Source organism: Pseudorca crassidens, chromosome 5, assembly GCF_039906515.1.
Source record: "Pseudorca crassidens isolate mPseCra1 chromosome 5, mPseCra1.hap1, whole genome shotgun sequence".
Lineage (NCBI taxonomy): Eukaryota > Metazoa > Chordata > Mammalia > Artiodactyla > Delphinidae > Pseudorca > Pseudorca crassidens.
The window spans coordinates 77351223-77369618 of NC_090300.1; the positions used below are offsets into that span (position 1 = coordinate 77351223).

General features: G+C 41.7%; 2 protein-coding genes across 5 annotated transcripts in view; one reads left to right on the forward strand and one right to left on the reverse strand.

Annotated features, from left to right (window-relative positions):
• SENP5 (SUMO specific peptidase 5) overlaps positions 1-15572 on the reverse strand; it is a 41369-nt gene extending 25797 nt beyond the window's left edge. Inside the window, exons 1-2 of one of the 4 annotated variants that reach the window (XM_067738520.1) lie at positions 15357-15571; positions 3371-4911 (exon numbers count right to left, since the gene is read on the reverse strand). In XM_067738520.1, coding sequence (XP_067594621.1) covers positions 3371-4880 — 1510 coding nt within the window. In that variant the 5' untranslated portion in view covers positions 4881-4911; positions 15357-15571. Of the gene's footprint in view, positions 1-3370; positions 4912-15356 lie in introns of all 4 variants that reach the window. The other 3 variants (XM_067738523.1, XM_067738519.1, XM_067738521.1) reach the window with 3 other exon arrangements.
• LOC137225076 (short transmembrane mitochondrial protein 1-like) lies at positions 130-2471 on the forward strand. Its single transcript, XM_067738532.1, has one exon. It carries the CDS (start codon positions 1768-1770, stop codon positions 1891-1893), a length of 126 nt encoding a protein of 41 aa, XP_067594633.1. The 5' UTR covers positions 130-1767; the 3' UTR covers positions 1894-2471.
• Positions 15573-18396: the final 2824 nt, after the last annotated feature.

Here is an 18396-nt window from a genome sequence, read left to right on the forward strand (position 1 = left end):
TAGCTTTTGTTCTGCCTTGAACTATTTTCAATGTGGGGATGCTAAGAACCCCCAAAACAGTTCTTCTGGAAAGGGTTGTTCTTCATTCTTGCCAGGCATTATAAGTAATGGGACAGGAGTAGAGGGGAATGTCCTGCCTCTCCACACCAATCTCCTATTCTTAGAATTTCAGTGTTATATGTCAATTATATCTCAATAAAATTGGGGTGGGGGGAGAAATTTCAGCTTGATAGCAGATATCCTCCTTGCTGATATATGGCACAGGCAGGGAGAGATGCTTTTGTGGAGATTTTCCAACTACTCGGTCTTTTACCATGGGTCTCCCCTTTCCTCTCCACCTCCACCATCTCCAGAAATGGTACACCCTCAGTGTTGCACCATTTTCCTGCACTAATCTTCCTTCTGTCACTGGGGCTCCCCTCTGGATCTCCCCTCTACTTTATGCCTTGTTAGTTTCTCAGTTTTTGATCTACCAAAACTCTCTTTGTTTTTGAGTATACAGATACATATGTTTTAAATATATTTTTCATAATTTCTATGGGTTTGGTAGGAGGAAGAAGAGATTCCATGGGCTTACTTCATCCTCGTAAATCTACTATTGGTTTCTGACAGATATTCTTTACTAAGTGAAGGAAGTTTTCTTTATTCCTAGTTTTCAAAGAGATTTAAACACAAAGGAAGCTAAGCTTTATTATCAGGCTTTCAGTACTTGCTGAGATACCATGACTTTTCTCTTTTAGCCTATTAAAATAACTACATTACAGATCACTAAATGTGAATTCTGTAAAAAATTCTTGTCTTCACGTTATGCTACAGTTTTACTATAGGACACAGTCAATTTATCAACTTTTTTGGAAGTGCTACATATATATTTGTAAGTTAATTGGTATTTGTGGGTAAATGCTAACTTTTTCAGATTTATGAATCATGGTTCTGCTAACCTCATAGTAGGGAAATTTGTCTTCATTCTAGGACAGCATAAACAACAGAATTTTTTTTGAAAGATTTTCTAGGACTCTGTACTTTGTCATTTTGTGAGGAAAAGTTTTTCATACATACTTAATGGTTGAAAAAGCAAAGTGTTCAGAATTGTTTAAACCACCAAGAAGTAACTCTCCTAACTCCCCAGAAAAAGCCATTTATAACAATTTGATATACCTGTCCAGATATATCCTATACAAATGCATGTGTACACATATATACATGTACTCGTTATGTGCACATGTATCTTTTAACAAAATGGCCTCCTTCTGTTTTGCAACTTGCTTTTTTCACTTTTCGAATTTATTCTTTAATAGCTTCATAGTATACTGCCTGGATATGCTGTAATTTATAGGTCCATAAAAACACTTGCTTTGGTTGTCCTCAGTGTTTTACTACCAAGACAATACTATAAGTAATGTCCCTGTACAAATATATTTGTACTCTTTTATATCTTGGCTAAATTGCAAGAAGGGGAATGGGTCAAAGACTGATACTGCCATATTATCTTCCAGAAGTGTTTATACCAAATGACTTCATGGGGTAGATTTTGACAAGACGACTTTAAAGCACTATGTAAAAACTTGAAGCCATAATGTAAAGACAAATAAATTTTACTATGTAAGAACTGAAATTCTCTGTTAAGCAAAAATGTCATACACAAAGTCAGGGTACTGAGGGCTTTTACCAAAATTTAATTTAACATCTTTAAAACTAGGCCAGGGGAGGCAGGCTCGGACGGCCCAAGGAGCTGCAGCCGCCCTTCGAGCCCTCCTTGCCGACACTATGCTCCAGTTCCTGCTTGGATTTACTCTTGGCAATGTGGTGGGAATGTATCTGGCTCAGAACTACGACATACTTGAAGAAATTAAAAAGGACGTGGACGCCAAGAAGAAACCCCCTAGTTCATGAGGCCGACTCTAGCACTGCCTCCTGGATAAACTGATTCTACTGTTCTTGAGGGCCTCCTTTACCATCTGAACCAAAAGCTTTTGTTTTCATCTCCAGCCTCAGCAATTTTCTTCTTTGCTAGACCCTGCATTGCCTTACACCACAAATGGGGCCACAAGTTAAGAACAACCCTTACTTTTCCAACATCCTCACTTCTTCCCTTCCTCCTTCCAGCCACTTGGGAGGTCCTGAGAATGGAATTATGGTGCTAGATTAGTAAACATGACCTTTAACTAGTAGTTTCTCCCTTATTCTTTGGGATTTCTACTACCGTTTTTTTTCCGAAAGAAAAAATGATGAGTTTTGTATAGCTGATGAGATATAAATAATGCTGATTTCACAGTCTAGCAATTATACTGGGTGTTTAAACCTTTGGTACTAAATTATGTTGTTTCAAAATAGTAACTAAAATGAAAATCTAGAAGCCAGTTTCTGGTGAATTATCCACTAATTTTATATTGTTGTCAGGAAGCTCCACAGTTGCTAATTTAACCAATAAATCAATTTGCTATTCATTAACCAAGAAACTCTGTTCTGAGAACTCTTATCAGGAACTCGGGAATTTAAAAGTATTTAAAGTAATGGCCTTTGTCCTCAGTAGAATTCATAGTCTCGTATGCATGTTTTTCTTAATGGTGCATTTGATCTCGCTCTATTCTCTCATAAGAATCATACTTATTTTATTATAGGCACATTTTACATTACATGGCAGATAAATGAGAAGCTGTCTATAAAGGAAATTTTATGCCTTTTTACATTTAAAAAAATGTATTTACATTATAACTTTATAGTGGTTCTCATTAAAAAAAAAACTATAATGATGCTAAGGACCTTGAGGGTAGGAATCAGTGTATCCTGTTTGTTGCCACATTCTTAGAGCCAACAATGGTACATAGGAGCTTCTCATATATTAAATAAAATATAAACAATCCAATAGAGGAAAAGGCAAAGTAAAATTATATACAAACAAAAAATGGCAAAGACAGAAAAAGATGTTCAAACTTTAAATTTAAAAAGGCAAATTAAAACAAAGAACTCTCTTGTGATCTATGAGACTAGCAAACTTTAGCAAATGCAAACGGGTTCAACTTTTTAGAGGACAATTTAACAATTCTCTTAAAATTTTAAGTGTGATTATCCTTCCACCATCATTTCTACTACTAGGAATTTAACTTACAAAAACAACCATAGAAGTATAAAGAAGTAATTCCACTGCACCATTGTTTATAGAGGGAAACAACTAAAAGCAACACAAGTGTCCGTCAATCAAAAACTTACTAAACTATGGAACATCTATATAATACAGCAATATAAAAGAATGTCTAAATGCTTAAAGGGAAATCCATGTGGGGAAGGACCAAATAGGACTCTCCTAGAAAGGATAATGGACAGCAGGTGTGGGCCAGAGATTGAGGGAGAATAAAGGAAGAGTGCATACCAGAAAGGCAGATTGACAGCTGTTCATCATCCACTGGAGAGGCTTTTTGACTGTTCTTCCCACCTCCCACTTGATTTTCTAGTTTGAGTCCACTGCACGTCAGAGGAGCCTCCAGTGGACTTTTACAGTAAGGGTGGTCCAGCAACTTAGAACTAAGAATGTTCTGCTTGAAAGATCCATCCTCATCCATCTGGCATGAACTCTCATTCTGAACAGTCTCTTCGGACACAGGCCCATCTACACTACTCACAGATTGATCTGCCCCAGACACTGACAGTTTTACTCTGTCATCATTGACAGTACTTGTCCGATTTTCCTGACCCAGAGCCATAACTTCTCCCTCGGTTTCCGAGATAAACATGTTATTAGAATGATGTTCTGGTAAGGGGATGTCATGAATCAGCTCTGTACACTCCCACTTAGGAGAGGAACAGGGTGACTGGTCCCAGATGTATGTGGCACTGCCATTCTGTTGGTCAGGGAATGCTTCATCTAAACTAAGTTCCTTGCCCAAGAGAGGGCTTCCTTTAGTGTGGCCATCAGGCACATGAGAGTTCTTTCCCTTCACCACAGCATTGCTGTCCATATCTGGAAGGTATGGTTGATGCCGACAAGAAGGGTCTTTAGGTTCTGGGGAAGGGAATAAGCTGCAACTGCCACCCTCACTGTTCTCCCTAAGGGTCTCTTGATGGTCCCCAGTGACCTGCACCCAGCTTCGCTGGGCTTTTTTTAGCTTGCAAACTTTGCTTTTTGTTCTGAAGTGCTGGGATCTGAGAATCCTGTACCGAAATCTAATCATGGATAATTTCTCATACATCATATGAGGAGATACTTTTATTCTTCTATGTTGATTAAGTTGGAACTTTCTTGGAATCAGGGGTCCCCCATTCCTGTGGTGCTCCAGCCCTCGGCAGCAGCCATAACAAAAGCGCTTTCTCTTATGGTTGCTCAAGGTGACCACAATTGTGCCACTCTCACCTGGACTCTGGCTCTCCCCATTGAACTTCATAGGAGGATCAGAAGCTTGTGGCTCCGTCCTAGGTCTGTGACCACTGGCCTGACTTAAAACACTATTTGCTGGTATGTCAGTGGCTGCCTTCAAGAGACTTTTCTCTCCAGAGTATTCATGATCAGAGTTCTTTGCTGATGATAGCAACTTCTCTGCTTGGAGTTTCAGGAAGGTCCTTGAGGAGGAAATGAAGTGTTTAGTGTCCTTTCCTTTCACTTTAGAGGACAAAGTACTAAGATTCTGAACAGCCACATTGGACTTTGCCTTAGCAAAAAGGGGTTCATCCTGGATCCACGTTTTCTGGAATTGAAGGGCCTTCTTTCTGCACTGGAAATGCCTTAAATGCCTGCTCCAAGTAACTGGCCTTCCCAACTTGGCTTTCAGAATGCACAACTGTTGGTGAAAGTAGAACTTCTTAAAGCCTCCAAACCCAGTATTCCATTTCTCAGAAAAAGCTAAGTGGATTCCTTTCCTCCACAGAATTTTCCTCTGTTTTTTCATTTTTCTGATGCATAATGAGATCTGAATGCAGCTGTAAAGAAGAGAAAGAAAATTTACATTTCTACCCTAAAAATAAGGTCATAAAGATACATTCACTGGCTTCCCTGGTGGCGCAGTGGTTGAGAGTCCGCCTGCCAATGCAGGGGACACGGGTTCGTGCCCCGGTCCGGGAGGATCCCACATGCCACGGAATGGCTGGGCCCGTGAGCCATGGCCGCTGAGCCTGCGCGTCCGGAGCCTGTGCTCTGTAACGGGAGAGGCCACAACAGTGAGAGGCCCACGTACCGCAAAAAAAAAAAAAAAAAAAGATATATTCACAGCAATATACATTAGAAAATTGAAAAAAGCATATGAAGTTCAATTTATACTATCAGACATAATGAAATCCTACCTGATCAAGGTTTTCCCCACAATGAAAATGAGGGATAAGGGAAGACATGAGTGCTCCAACATGACCCCATTTTGCTGTACCTGCCTCTGATAGAAACAAGTTTCAAGAATCATTTCCCAATATGCAGCCAGTTTCTGATGAAGCAGAAAGGGCAGGGAGTCAGGAGAGAATTTCTAAGTGTTGACCTTGTTTCTCATTAGCTAAGTGACTTTAATCAAGTCACCCAAATTCTGTGTTCTCATTTGTAAAATGAAGGATAGAGAAGGGAGAGGGGACCAGACACCATTTAAGACTGAGTTCACATCAAAACAATTTGTTCCATACAACAAATTTTCTTTTAAAGATTTTTTTGATGTAGACCATATTTAAAGTCTTTATTGAATTTGTTACAATATTGCTTCTGTTTCATGTTTTGGTTTTTTGGCCACAAGGCATGTGGGATCTCAGCATCCTGACCAGGGATAGAACCCACACCCCCTGCATTGGAAGGTGAAGTCTTAACCACTGGACTGCCAGGGAAGTCCCATACAACAAATTTCAGAAAGGAAAGGCAGGGACTTTTATTCTGTACAGTCATCCACAGGCGGACAGTCAATATATGCACGCAATATCAGTACCTCAAGAGGAAGACCGACCAGCCTCCTCTTTGTCAGTCAGTCAAAGACTTTCTGAGTGACTATGAGGAGACAGGACTCTATCAGGTGCTCTCAACCAGTTATGGTTCTGGCTCTCAAGTAAGTATAAGAAAAAAGAACCAATACAAGTGTGTGTGTGTGTGTGTGTGTGTGTGTGAACTTTAGGAACACACTTACAGGAAAGGGTAGATGAAAATGATAGTCAAAACCAAACATGGTTTGGGACTTCCCTGGTTGTCCAGTGGTTAAGACTGCACTCCCAATGCAGTGGGACCGGGTTCGTTCCCTGGTAAGGGAACTAGATCCCACATGCTGCGACTAAGAGCCCGCATGCCGCAACTGGAGATCCCGCATGCCGCAACGAAGATCCTGCGTGCTGCAACTAAGACCCAGCACAGCCAAATAAATAAATATTAAAAACAAACAAACATGATTTCCCCTCAGACTTAATAAGATCTAACATTACTGAAGGCTCTTTAGCCTAGAAAGAAAGGCACCAGCCACTGCAGGTGGAACAGAAGAATCAAAAACCAATATCCTAATTTCAGCCTACTAATAACTTACTAGGAAAAGCTGTATTACCTTTCTGTGCATCAGTTTTCTCTGGGGGCGGGGCAGAGGGGAGAAGAGGACTGAACACATGTTTACTTCTGCTTCCTTTCCAAATCCCATTAAGATGACAGAAATGCAGTTTTTAAAAAGGCAAAACCTCTCAGGGACAATGACAACAAAAAAGGAGACGAGCAATAAAACTGCTGAAAGAAGAAAGCAGATGAATGAGTGATAACAGACTTAGCCAGCCAAAAGAGCTGAAATCTAAGCCAGCAGTAGGGGAAGCCAAGCAGCAAGTTACAGGACCTCAGAAAGGCTCAGGAACCAAGAGCAACAATACCTATGAAGGTCAGGGAATGGAGGACAGCTGAAAAAGGAAGGACTGGTTGAAAGTCTGAATAAGAAGCAATTAGACTCTAAGATCCCTTCTCCTACCATGGCAGATGATCAAAGTTTCACTTACTCAAGGGAATGAACTAGAACAGTCAGGCACATCATGTACAACTGAGGGCAGGGGTACAAACAGGAGGATAAATCAGTTTACATAGGGAATTTCTCCCCAACCTCTTTCCTCACTCAGCTCCCAGAAAAGTTTATACCCCAAAGGAGGAGATCAGTTCTGGGGGTGGGCAGGGGGTTGGGTAGGGATAGATCATTCAAAAAGACCAACAGATACTGATATTTGGGGATGCCACAACTACACAGGCCCAAACAATTACCCCAAAGTTTAAGAAGCAATGAAACCCCCAAATCCCTCCCCAACTCCGCATAGCAGGTAACTGTCCCTCCCCAACCCAAGATTAGAAGTTTCTCCTTCAGAAAGGAAGTTCTGCAGACAAGGGGATCCCAGGAACAGTTTGAAGATGGAATTATATATTGAATATAAGACCCCACAACACTTTCCCACTCATCTCCCAAAACGCTGGCAGTCTGTCTTTCCCGTCCAAGCAGGAGATTGGAAGATTCTTCTTCAGAGAAACTGATTATTCCACAAGAAAATATATAAGTACAGGTATGCCCCCACAGAATGGCCCAGCATGGCCCACAGTGCACCCCACAAGTGACAAGTCCCACCACAAGCTCAGAACCTCCCACCAACTTCTTAGTGGTCAAAAGACAGCATAACTAAGAATCACCACTCTTCCAGGGATAAAAAGTAGACAAAAACAAACAGATAAAAGCAAAAGCATATTTAGAGAAGTCAACTTAAAAAACCTGAGAAGGGGAGAGAAGGGAAGTTATTGTTTAATGTGAAGAGCTTCAGTTTAGGAAAATTAAAATAGGTCTCAGGATGGATGGTGGTGATGGTTGCACAGCAATATGAATGTATTTAATGCCACTGAACTGTATACCTAAAAATGATTTAAATGGTAAATTTTATGTTATGTATATTTTACAATTTTTTTTTAAAAAGAGAGAAGAAAAAAAACCCCAACGCTATCCTCAAAGAAGAAAACATTACATCCACTGGGGAAAAAAAGAATGGGATTTTTTTTTTAAAGGAACAGTTAAAAAAATAAAGGAGCTTAGGACACTTAAAATAGCAAAAATGAAAAACTCAATAGAAAGTAAAGGGCTAATATTACTAATATTTAATATCTTAAATTGAGTGATAAAGGAAAAGGCTGATGGAAAAATGGGAAAAAGACATAATGAAACAATTCACAAATAAATATTTTTAAATGGCCCTTAAACATAAGTAAAGATGTTCAACTTCATGCATTAAAAAATTGTCAAGGGGGTTTGGGAGATAGGCAAAATGGGTGAAAGGAGTCAAAGGTACAAACCTCCATAAATAAACATATAAACAAGTCATTCATGACGATGTACTGTACAGCATGGTGACTATAGTTAATAATACTGTATTGCATATTTGAAAGCCGCTAAAAGTAAAGCCCTCATCGCAAGAAAAAAAATTTGGGGGGTGGGGAGCTAAGTATGGTGATGGATTTAACTAGACTTATTGTAATTATTTTGCAATGTATACAAATGTTAAACCATTATGTTGTACACCTGAAACTAATATATGTCAATTATACCTCAAAAAAATTTGGCAAAAGTTGTAGCAACATGTTTTGTTGGTGGGAGAAAAAAGACTTTCATACTTTGCTGGTTGGGAATACAAACTGATAAAATCATTTTGGAGGGGAATTTGGTAATATCTAACAAAACCATACAAGTATTCACCTTTTAATCCAACAACTCCACTTTTAGGAATTTACCCTGAAGATACATCTCCAATAATAATGAAAATACATAGTACATGGTTATTCACTGCAACACTGTCTGTAATTGCAAAATACTGGAAACAACCTAAATGCCCATACATAGGGCAGTGGTTGCATAAACTATGGTTCATCTGCACAATGAATGAAGCTGTAACAGAATAAGGATAAGGTCTATGAACTAACATGGAGTAATTTCCGGTTTAAATGAAAAAAGCAGAGTTCAAATGAGTATCAATGGTAAACCACTGCAATAGTTTAGCCAATGTACAGTTAGGGAGAACAGTCCACACAAGATCACCCTCACTTCTGACAACAACTGAAAGTTCAGGGAGTTTCCAAAACCACCCTCAGGTCTGATACTTTGTCAGAAGGACGCACAGAACTCACTAAAAACTGTTAATAGTTATAGCTTATTACAGCTGAAGAATGTGGATTAAAATCATCCAAGTGAAGAACTATATAGTGCAGAGTCCAGGGGAAGTAACAAATGAGGCGCTTCCATTTGTCCTCTCCCCATGGAGTAGAGACAGCATTACTTTCCCAGCACCAATGTGTGACAAAGTGTGACAAGAACTGCCAGCCAGTGAAGCTCACCTAAGCCTTGATGTCCAGAGTTTTTATGGGGGTTCATAGGCATAACTGATTGCCCACACGACTGAGCTCAGTCTTCAACCCCTCTGGAGATCGACTGATATCAAAGTCATTACCCTAAATCACACTGCTGGTTTTTCTGGCATGGCCAATCCCCATCCTATATCATATTGTTAGATCATCAGTGACCCAAGGCCCACAGACAAATAAAGACACTCCAATCAGACATAACATTCCAAGGGTTTAGAGATTACCTCCTTAAAGTCAAGGATAAAGGCTTTCTTTTTGTGCAAGGTTAATTCTTTTCTATATTATATATAGCCACCTTTCATAAAAGAAAAAATAAGAAAATATACATGTATCTGCCCTTTTGTGCCTCCCAAATAAATTAATTAATAATATAAAAATCAGGGCTTCCCTGGTGGCGCAGTGGTTAAGAATCCACCTGCCAACGCAGGGGACACAGGTTCAAGCCCTGGTCTGGGAAGATCCCACATGCCGCGGAGCAACTAAGCCCGCGAGCCACAACTACTGAGCCCGCGTGCCACAACTACTGAAGCCCACACGCCTAGAGCCCGGGCTCTGCAACAAGAGAAGCCACTGCAATAAGAAGCCTGCGCACCGCAACAAAGAGTAGCCCCTGCTCGCTGCAACTAGAAAAAGCCCGCATGCAGCAACAAAGACCCAATGCAGCCAAAAATAAATTAATTAATTTAAAAAAAAAGAAAGTTAAATGTCAAGCTTGCAAGAAGGAAAGCAATCCAATTTATACAACAGTGCCTCAAAACAGGTCAGGAATTGGCAGCAGGAAGTTCTGTAAGTGGGGTGTGAACATGGTGCTAAAAACAAGAGGATAAATCAAATCATTTAGATACCCTTCTACTCGCCACAAAAACCAGCCAACTGCTCCTCCCTGATCCTTGCAGAAGCCTGGAGTGTTACTTTCTAGACTAAAACAGCACTGGCCAACAGGAGTTCTGCAATGATAGAAATACTCTGTATCTGCCCTGCCCCATATGATAGTCTCTGGAAACATGCGGTTACTGACCACTTGAAATGTGTGTAGTGCAACTGAGGAACGAAATATTTAATTTTATTTAATTTTAATCATTTAAATTTAAGTTGCTACATTTGGCTAGTGGCTACCACATTGGATAACGCAGCTCTAAAGGAAAAACAAAGGATTCCTGGACTGGAAAACATCTGGTCCAGTTGAGAATGAGGGTACCATACTGAAAATAGTTGAGTTAAATGAACATGAGTGTTTACATACTGAATGCTAAGACCTCTACCATTTCCCCCAGTTTAGCTACAAGACTGTTGACAACCCAGCTTATAAGCTCCAAGCAGGAGATCTGAAGATTCTTCTTTGGGAAATCTACCTAGCCAAAGAAAAAAGACAAAGATAATACTGTTGAAGGTTCTCCAATAAGAGTCCAGCCAGAGTACCCTAAAATCAACATATCCCAAGCATGAACTCAGAGTACATGTAATTAAAATTAAAAGCAACCTCCACATGGGGTCCCTTAACATTTCTGCTCCTGTATTCTCGGCCATACTGTTATGTGTTCACCAAATACCAACATTCCTTCAAAGATAAAATAGGGAATTCCTTGGTGGTCCAGTGGTTGGGACTCCACGCTTTCACTGCTGAGGACCAAGGTTCAATCCCTGGTTGGGGAACTAAGATCCCATAAGCCATGGCGTGTGGTCAAGTCATAATAATAATAAAATAAAGAGCAAAGCAAATATGGTTTTTAAGAAAAAAGATAAAACACACACACAAGGGAAACAGAAGTGAGCTTTCAACTCTTATTAGATACTCACTGACCCTAGGACAGCCTGAAGTCTGAACAATCCTTGAGGGGTTCAATATTTATTTGAGTAAAATTTTGCAGTGCAACCACTGTACAGATTAACTGAAGCATCACTATGAAAAAGTTCTTTCTCCTGTAGGTAATAAGAAGTAATGAGAATAGCTGCTGTGTAGTGAATAAACAGGGGAGAGGTTATCCGCCCCCCCCAAAAAATGAGACGGAATGAATGGTTTGTAGTAGGAAACAAGATTAAAAACAAAACAAAGGGCTTCCCTGGTGGTGCAGTGGTTGAGAGTCCGCCTGCGATGCAGGGGACACGGGTTCGTGCCCTGGTCCGGGAGGATCCCACATGCCGTGGAGCGGCTGGGCCCGTGAGCCGTGGCCACTGAGCCTGCGCGTCCGGAGCCTGTGCTCCACAACGGGAGAGGCCACAACAGTGAGAGGCCCGCGTACCGCAAAACAAAACAAAACAAAACAAAAATAAAATGTATTGCCCATTGGCATCAGAGGACATGAATAAAAAGGTCCAGATTGAGAACTGGAGACTTGTACATTTATGGTACCTACTGGTGATAGGTACATTCAGCTAACACACATAAAGCAGATTAAGTTAAATATCCAATTTTGGTCTCAAGTCCTTACAGACAGAGAAGACTGCCTCAAGGACCAGCAAGTGACTTCTAAACTCCACTTCTCACGGGGTCTTCAAGTTGTCACTACCCTCCCCCTGCCTTTATTTCTGTTAAATCCATAATATCAGTTTACATTAAAATTGTGAACCCTGGGTTCCCATTTATCCTTTCTCAATACCTCTACTTGAAAAGTGTATTCTGTCAGAATCTGAAATTCACCAATTTTTAGGCTTCAGAATTAAGGTATTTCAGACACAAAATTAAAAAATTTAGAGGGACTTCTCTGGTGGTCCAGTGGTTAAGACTCCACGCTTCCAATGCAGGGGGCTCAGGTTCAATCCCTGGTCAGGGAACTATGATCCCACATGCCACACGGCTTGGCCAAAAAAAAAAAAAAAAAAAAAAAATTAGAGACTCAGTGACTTGGTTTTTCATCTTAAACACATACCATATGTCTCTCTAGATTCTGAATTTATAGATTACCTCTCTGTTAACATGGCTTTGTTAATCAGTGAATTCAGAATGCCCTTGTGTCATCTGGTTGTAGTAAGTTAACATGCTATAAACAGGGTCATTTTTAAAAAGAAAATAATTCAGCATCTTCCTTTAGAGGATTTGTGATGTACGGTCCATTTCTGGCTCTACTAACACAGCCTTTTCATCGTTTCAGTGATTCTTATTCAAAGAATAATTTGCTAATGAATGTATCTCCCCAAAAGAGAATGTTCAACTCTGCCTGATCTATTACCTTAAGAATGCTGAAAATATTAACCACCCCCCTAAAAAAAATCACGACATTTTCACTGTAATGGGCAAGAAAAATACATATGAGGCACTGTTACTTCCTTATCAGTTCATCCTTTCTAGATATCTATCAAATTCTTTAAATCAGTGGCACGGTACAATTAACCAAAAAAGAAAAAGGGACTAAAAATTCAAGGACAAGCTTAAGGCAATACCAAGAGCCTCTGGTTAAATCAGGTGTTTATAAGGCAATTAGAGAAGTTATAGGGCTTCTCTAACAGTTCTCAAATTGAGTTCCATAGGAAGCTGGCTAGTGACACAAAGTAAGAGGTCATGCATACCAGCATTGTGGGGGATGGTGGTGGAGAGAAACCTGTGGACAGTACAGTGAGTTTATGACAAGCCAGAACAAAAGTGAAAATATTCTTTAACTGGAATTCTTCCATGGTTTATGAAGGCTTGGCATAAAAGTCTACTAAGAAACTGATTTATAAAATGATATGGTCTTTATATAATTCTGCCAACAACAAAAAAACCTGAGCAACATTTAGTAAAAAATTTTACTGTAAAATCTAATACTTTCATTAAAGAGCATTAAGGAGTCTAATTGCATAGGGAACTATGAAAACAGAATTACATAGAGCTACTGACAAATGACTTTTTCCCCCTTCTGTGCTCTCAGAGATACAAAACCTGAAATAGTACTATTGATTCAAGTAAGGTTATTTGTTAAGGAAAGGAAGAAAAAGAGAAAGAAATTTAAAAAGCATAGGCAACAGGGTTTCCCTGGTGGCTCAGTGGTTAAGAATCCGCCTGCCAATGCAGAGAACATGGGTTCAAGCCCTGGTCCGGGAAGATCCCACATGCCATGGAGCAACTAAGCCCGTGTGCCACAACTACTGAGCCTGTGCTCTAGAGCCCGCGAGCCACAACTACTGAGCCCAGGCACCACAACTACTGAAGCCCACGTGCCTAGAGCCCATGCTCCGCAACAAGAGAAGCCACCACAATAAGAAGCCCACGCACCGCAACGAAGACCCACTCGCTGCAACTAAAGCCCGCGCACAGCAACGAAGATGCAACGCGGTCAAAAAAATAAATACAATAAATAAATTAAAAAAAAAAAGCATAGGCAACAAACTAATTGACACTTCACCTCTCTGAGCCTGTTTATAAACTAAAATCTGCGTTTTCAAATGGGGAATATCACCTGAAAAGCCTTTTAAAAATCGCAAATACCCAGGTCCCATTTCAGATCTATTAAGGTAGTGTCTGGGCATCTGGGGTTTTGTTTTAATTCCCCAACTGATTCTGATGTCCCTGCAGGTTTTGGAACCACTGGATTAGATGACCCTCAAGGTCCCTTCCGTATCCATGACTTAAAATTCCAAATTGACAATTCTGTGTCAAAGGAACTGAAGATTGCACTTCATCATGCTTCACTGAGCATCATCACACTCCAATGAGGGAAGGCAAGTATCCTTAATTTGTCTGACCAAGCAACTGTAAGAACAGGTGCTACTCACTCAAGTCACTGATTGCATCTCCCTTCTCCCCTCCCCAAACACTTCTCTTAGGGTCTACTTAAACTTCAGAGCAGGGAATGGTCTTCTCTCACCAATACAGAGAAAGGTATCTCCTCATATTAACTTAGAACTGTAATGTTCAGCCACTCAAAGGATTCAAGTCCTTATATTTATTCTCTGAACATTTTCAATTAACATGAAATGCTTTAGAAGCAGAGGGAGGAGTCCTCAGAAACGTGCAAAGAATTCCTTCTAAAGAGGGCCAAGGTGTGAATGAAGCCCCTCCCAGCTTTTCTCCTAGAAAGGGCCCACTAGACATACTGAGCAAGAAGCAAAACTGATTTAGGTCATCCCTCATACACCAATAATGTGTAATCAATAAGCATGAGACCTCTGGGTGACTAGGAGCAACTGATTTCTTTCTAATGCTGCCCGACCCAAAGCAGAGACTGCAGTTAGCTTTTAACCACAAGATCCTAGTATCTCTTCTGGCACCCTTCTCCATACCAAGCGTAGTTATTCTGGGTAAAAGACATAATTAAGAACCTACCAATAAGCGTCCTGGGTATTCTTAAACCGGCTTTAACCTGATTCCCAAAATATTTCATGATTAACGTTCTGCTTTCTTCATTTCATTTAATTCTCCCAACTAATTTATATAGGTATAAGAAAGTTCCACTTTATATGGGTTAAAAATGTCTACACAAGATTAAAGCCACCAGCAAGTGGCAGGCCAGGATTTCAATTCTGCTTTTCGAACTCCAGCTTTTCGAACTCCAAGTCCAAAACCCTTATCTCCGACATCCTCTCCGCACCCCTCCTCCCCCAAAAGAGTGGTCATACACTGTAACGGGGGTTGATACTGCCTAGCATAAACAGAAGGGAAAAACAGGCTTCCCACCGCCCGAATGTTCAATTGTGCCATACCCGTTCACTAGAACAGGGTCCCAGGAGTGTGAGGATGGAACCAAAGGCAGGAAGGAAGCAGAATTGTCCGAACAAATAAAACCCAAGACGGCAGGAGCTGGAGGACCTCTACCAGCAGCTCTTCCGCTCAAAGATTCCCCCGGCTTCAGGAAGAGCGGCCGGGGGCGCTAGCCCTCTCCGCTTCTGCGTCGTACAGCTCGGACTGGCGAGAAAAAGGGGACACTGGTCCCTCGGGACGAGCTCCTTCCCCGCCCCCAGAAAGGCACAACAGCGCCCGGGGAGAAATCCGCTGCCTCTGGTTCGGCGGTGGGGGAAGAGCAGCGCTCGAGGCCTCCAGGCCAGGGTGCTGAGCTGGCGCGCACTGGCGCGAGAATGGCCAGCCAGCCTGGTCCGTCAGTCATTCGCCGTATTTGACACCCGGGCTCCCGCTTACCTACGTCCCTCGCTGCCGGCACCTGCCCCGCCGTGGGTCCAGATACTGCGGCAGTTCGGACTGCGGCCCCGCCTTCGCCAGCTTTAGGGGAAAGCCCGTCAGCCAGCAGACGTCCGGCCTGCTTACAACGGCCACAGCCGCCGAGCTTCCTCTGGAGCCACTGCCGAGAAGCCGGCGCTCACTTACAACGTCACCTTCTTCGGTGCCCTTCCGCCTCAGCCCCGCCCGCGCCGCGTGCAGGGGACGGGGGAGGGAAGCAAGGGCTCGGCGCTGGGGGCGTGGCCCCGCCTTCCCTCCACTTCCGGCGGCGAACGCTCCCCCGCCCGCCCGGGACGTCTTTCTGACGATCCGCGCCCCTGGCGTCAGGACTCCGCTTTTGGTCGCGGACTCGGCTCTTTCCTCGTGGCGCGTGAGGATTGTAGAAACTGCGATCTGAACATTGCAGAACGGGTTTGAGACTTCTTTACAGCCTGCTCTCAAGTTTTTAACCCCCATAGGGCTAAGGCAAACCGTAGCTACTATACGGCGTCTCCCTCCACTAATCCTTTTTCCCTTTGGTCAAAAGCGAAGGACCACATTCCTGCTCTGGCTGCACTTTGAGGCCTGGCCCAAGCTTTTCTTCTCTGGTTTTTCCATGGTGATCTTTCCCCTTGGCATTGCGATGTGCCTCTATATCTCTGACCCGCCTCTCCTCAACTGAGAACACTTCCCCAGGAGGGCAAGAACCTGGTCTTATTCACCATTGTAGCCCCAGCCAGCACCAAATAGTGACTGGACTACAAGTGCTTAGTAAGTCTGTGCAATAAATCTATTATTCTTTTTCTGAACAAAGAGGAAAGTGACTTCCGTCTGTTATATTAAAGCACGATTCTTTCAACAAGCATTTTTTTTTTTAATGTGAACATGAAGTAATATTTCTCTTGCAAGCCCTCAGTCTAATTGTGGGGAGACATACATAATTTTAATACGATATCCTGATAGGTGGAAAATATAATAATACCAGATTTATTGTGGAAGATGAATTCAATTTTGGCCGTATTCGATTTTTGGAATAGAGTGGAGATGTATACTATGGAATACCAAGGGTGGGGTGCTGGGAGCCTTGTGCCCCAGGCACAGGCAATAAGGGTGTGCATTGACTGTAAAGAAGGTTAAAAAAATAATAAAAGCGACTACAGTGTGGTTTGCTTTTAATCATCACACGTGTCAGCAAATTCTAACCAATGCCAGTGATAAAGTAGTCCTTTACAAACAAAAGCTTTTCTTGGTCTTCCTTATAAACAATTTCTGTAGTTATTGAGTTTTAATAGTATATATGTAAGCTCAGCTTGGCACATTTCCTCAGTTTAAAAGTAAATCTTTTTGAGATTTCCACTTCCAGCCAAGATGGAATAAGAAATCAGATTTTACCCTTCCAACTGTAACAACTAAAAAACCAGACAAGAAATATGCAACATTTATTTATTTTTAAATAGCTGTTTATTTATTTATTTGGATGCACTGGGTCTTAGTTGCGGCACGCAAGATCTTCATTGGCAGCATGTAGGATCTTTTAGTTGGAGCATGCAGAATCTTAGTTGTAGTATGCGGGATCTTTAGTTGCGGCATGTGAACTCTTAGTTGTGGCATGTGGGATCTAGTTCCCTGACCAGAGATCGAACCTGGGCCCCCTGTATTGGGAGCGTGGAGTCTTGGCCACTGGACCACTAGGGAAGTCCCTGAAACAACATTTAAAAAACATTTGACATAAGGCAAAAAAGAATGGTGATCCCTGAGAGATGGACAATAAATGGGGTGAGCCCCCTCCAAATGCACCAGTTTACTGCCTGGCAAGAGTCTCCAGGACAGTCACAGGTAGGGGAAACCAAGAGGAGCCTGGTGGTCTCCTTGTGTTGAGGGGAAGACGCCAAAGCAGCTAGAGTTCAGAGGAAAGAGTCCCCAGTGTAGAGACAGCTGCACAAAGAGAAAGTTCTAGCTGCTTTTTAATATTTTCTCTTTGTTGTTGATTTTCAGCCATTTGACTATTTTGTTCCCTACTGTGGTTTTCCTTTTATTTATCTGGCCTGGGTTTCCCTGAGCTTCTCTAATTTGTGGGTTGACATCTTTCATCAGTTTGGGGAAATTCTCAGCCATTGTCTCTTCGACTATTGTTTTTGCTCCATTCTCTTATCTCTGTTCCTCTGGGAGTCCAATTACATATGTAAGATTATTTGACCTTGTTCACCATATGTTTCATACTTTGTATCATCTTTTTTTTGTCTCTTGACATTTCAGTTTGAATGTTTTCTATGGACCTGTTTTTGAGTTTACTAATTCTCTCTTCTATAATCTCCAGTCTGTTATCAAATCTGCACAGTGTTCTTAATTTTTTTTTTTTTTTTTTTTTTTTTTTTTTTGTGGTACGCGGGCCTCTCACTGTTGTGGCCTCTCCCGTTGCGGAGCACAGGCTCCGGACACACAGGCTCAGCAGCCATGGCTCACGGACCCAGCCGCTCCGCGGCATGTGGGATCTTCCCGGACCGGGGCACGAACCGGCGTCCCCTGCATCGGCAGGCGGACTCTCAACCACTGCGCCACCAGGGAAGCCCTGTTCTTAATTTTTAATATTGTATTTTCAATTTTAGAATTTGATTTGTTTTTATAATTTTTAAAATAGATTCGTTATCCATTGAAAGTCTCCATCTTTTCATCCATTTTGTTCATCTTTTCCTCTGTTTTATCTTATTCATCAGTTTTTTGTTTTTGTTTTTCATTCTTTGTCTGCTAACTTCAACATTTTAATCATCTGTTGGTCCAGTTCAATGGTTCATTTTTCTCTTGTGATTATTATGTTTTCCTGCCTCTTCACAGACTTGGTAATGTTTTCTTCTGTGCCAGACAGTGTGTATAAAAGAACTGTAGAGTGAGCCACCACATGATATCATCTCCCAGTGAGAGTTCCCCCTTCCCTCCATTAGGTTGATAGAGTGAGGGTCTGATAATCACAATCTAATTAGGGATCGAGCTAGGTCTTGGCAAGGTTTCCTTCTTACTTAGACTC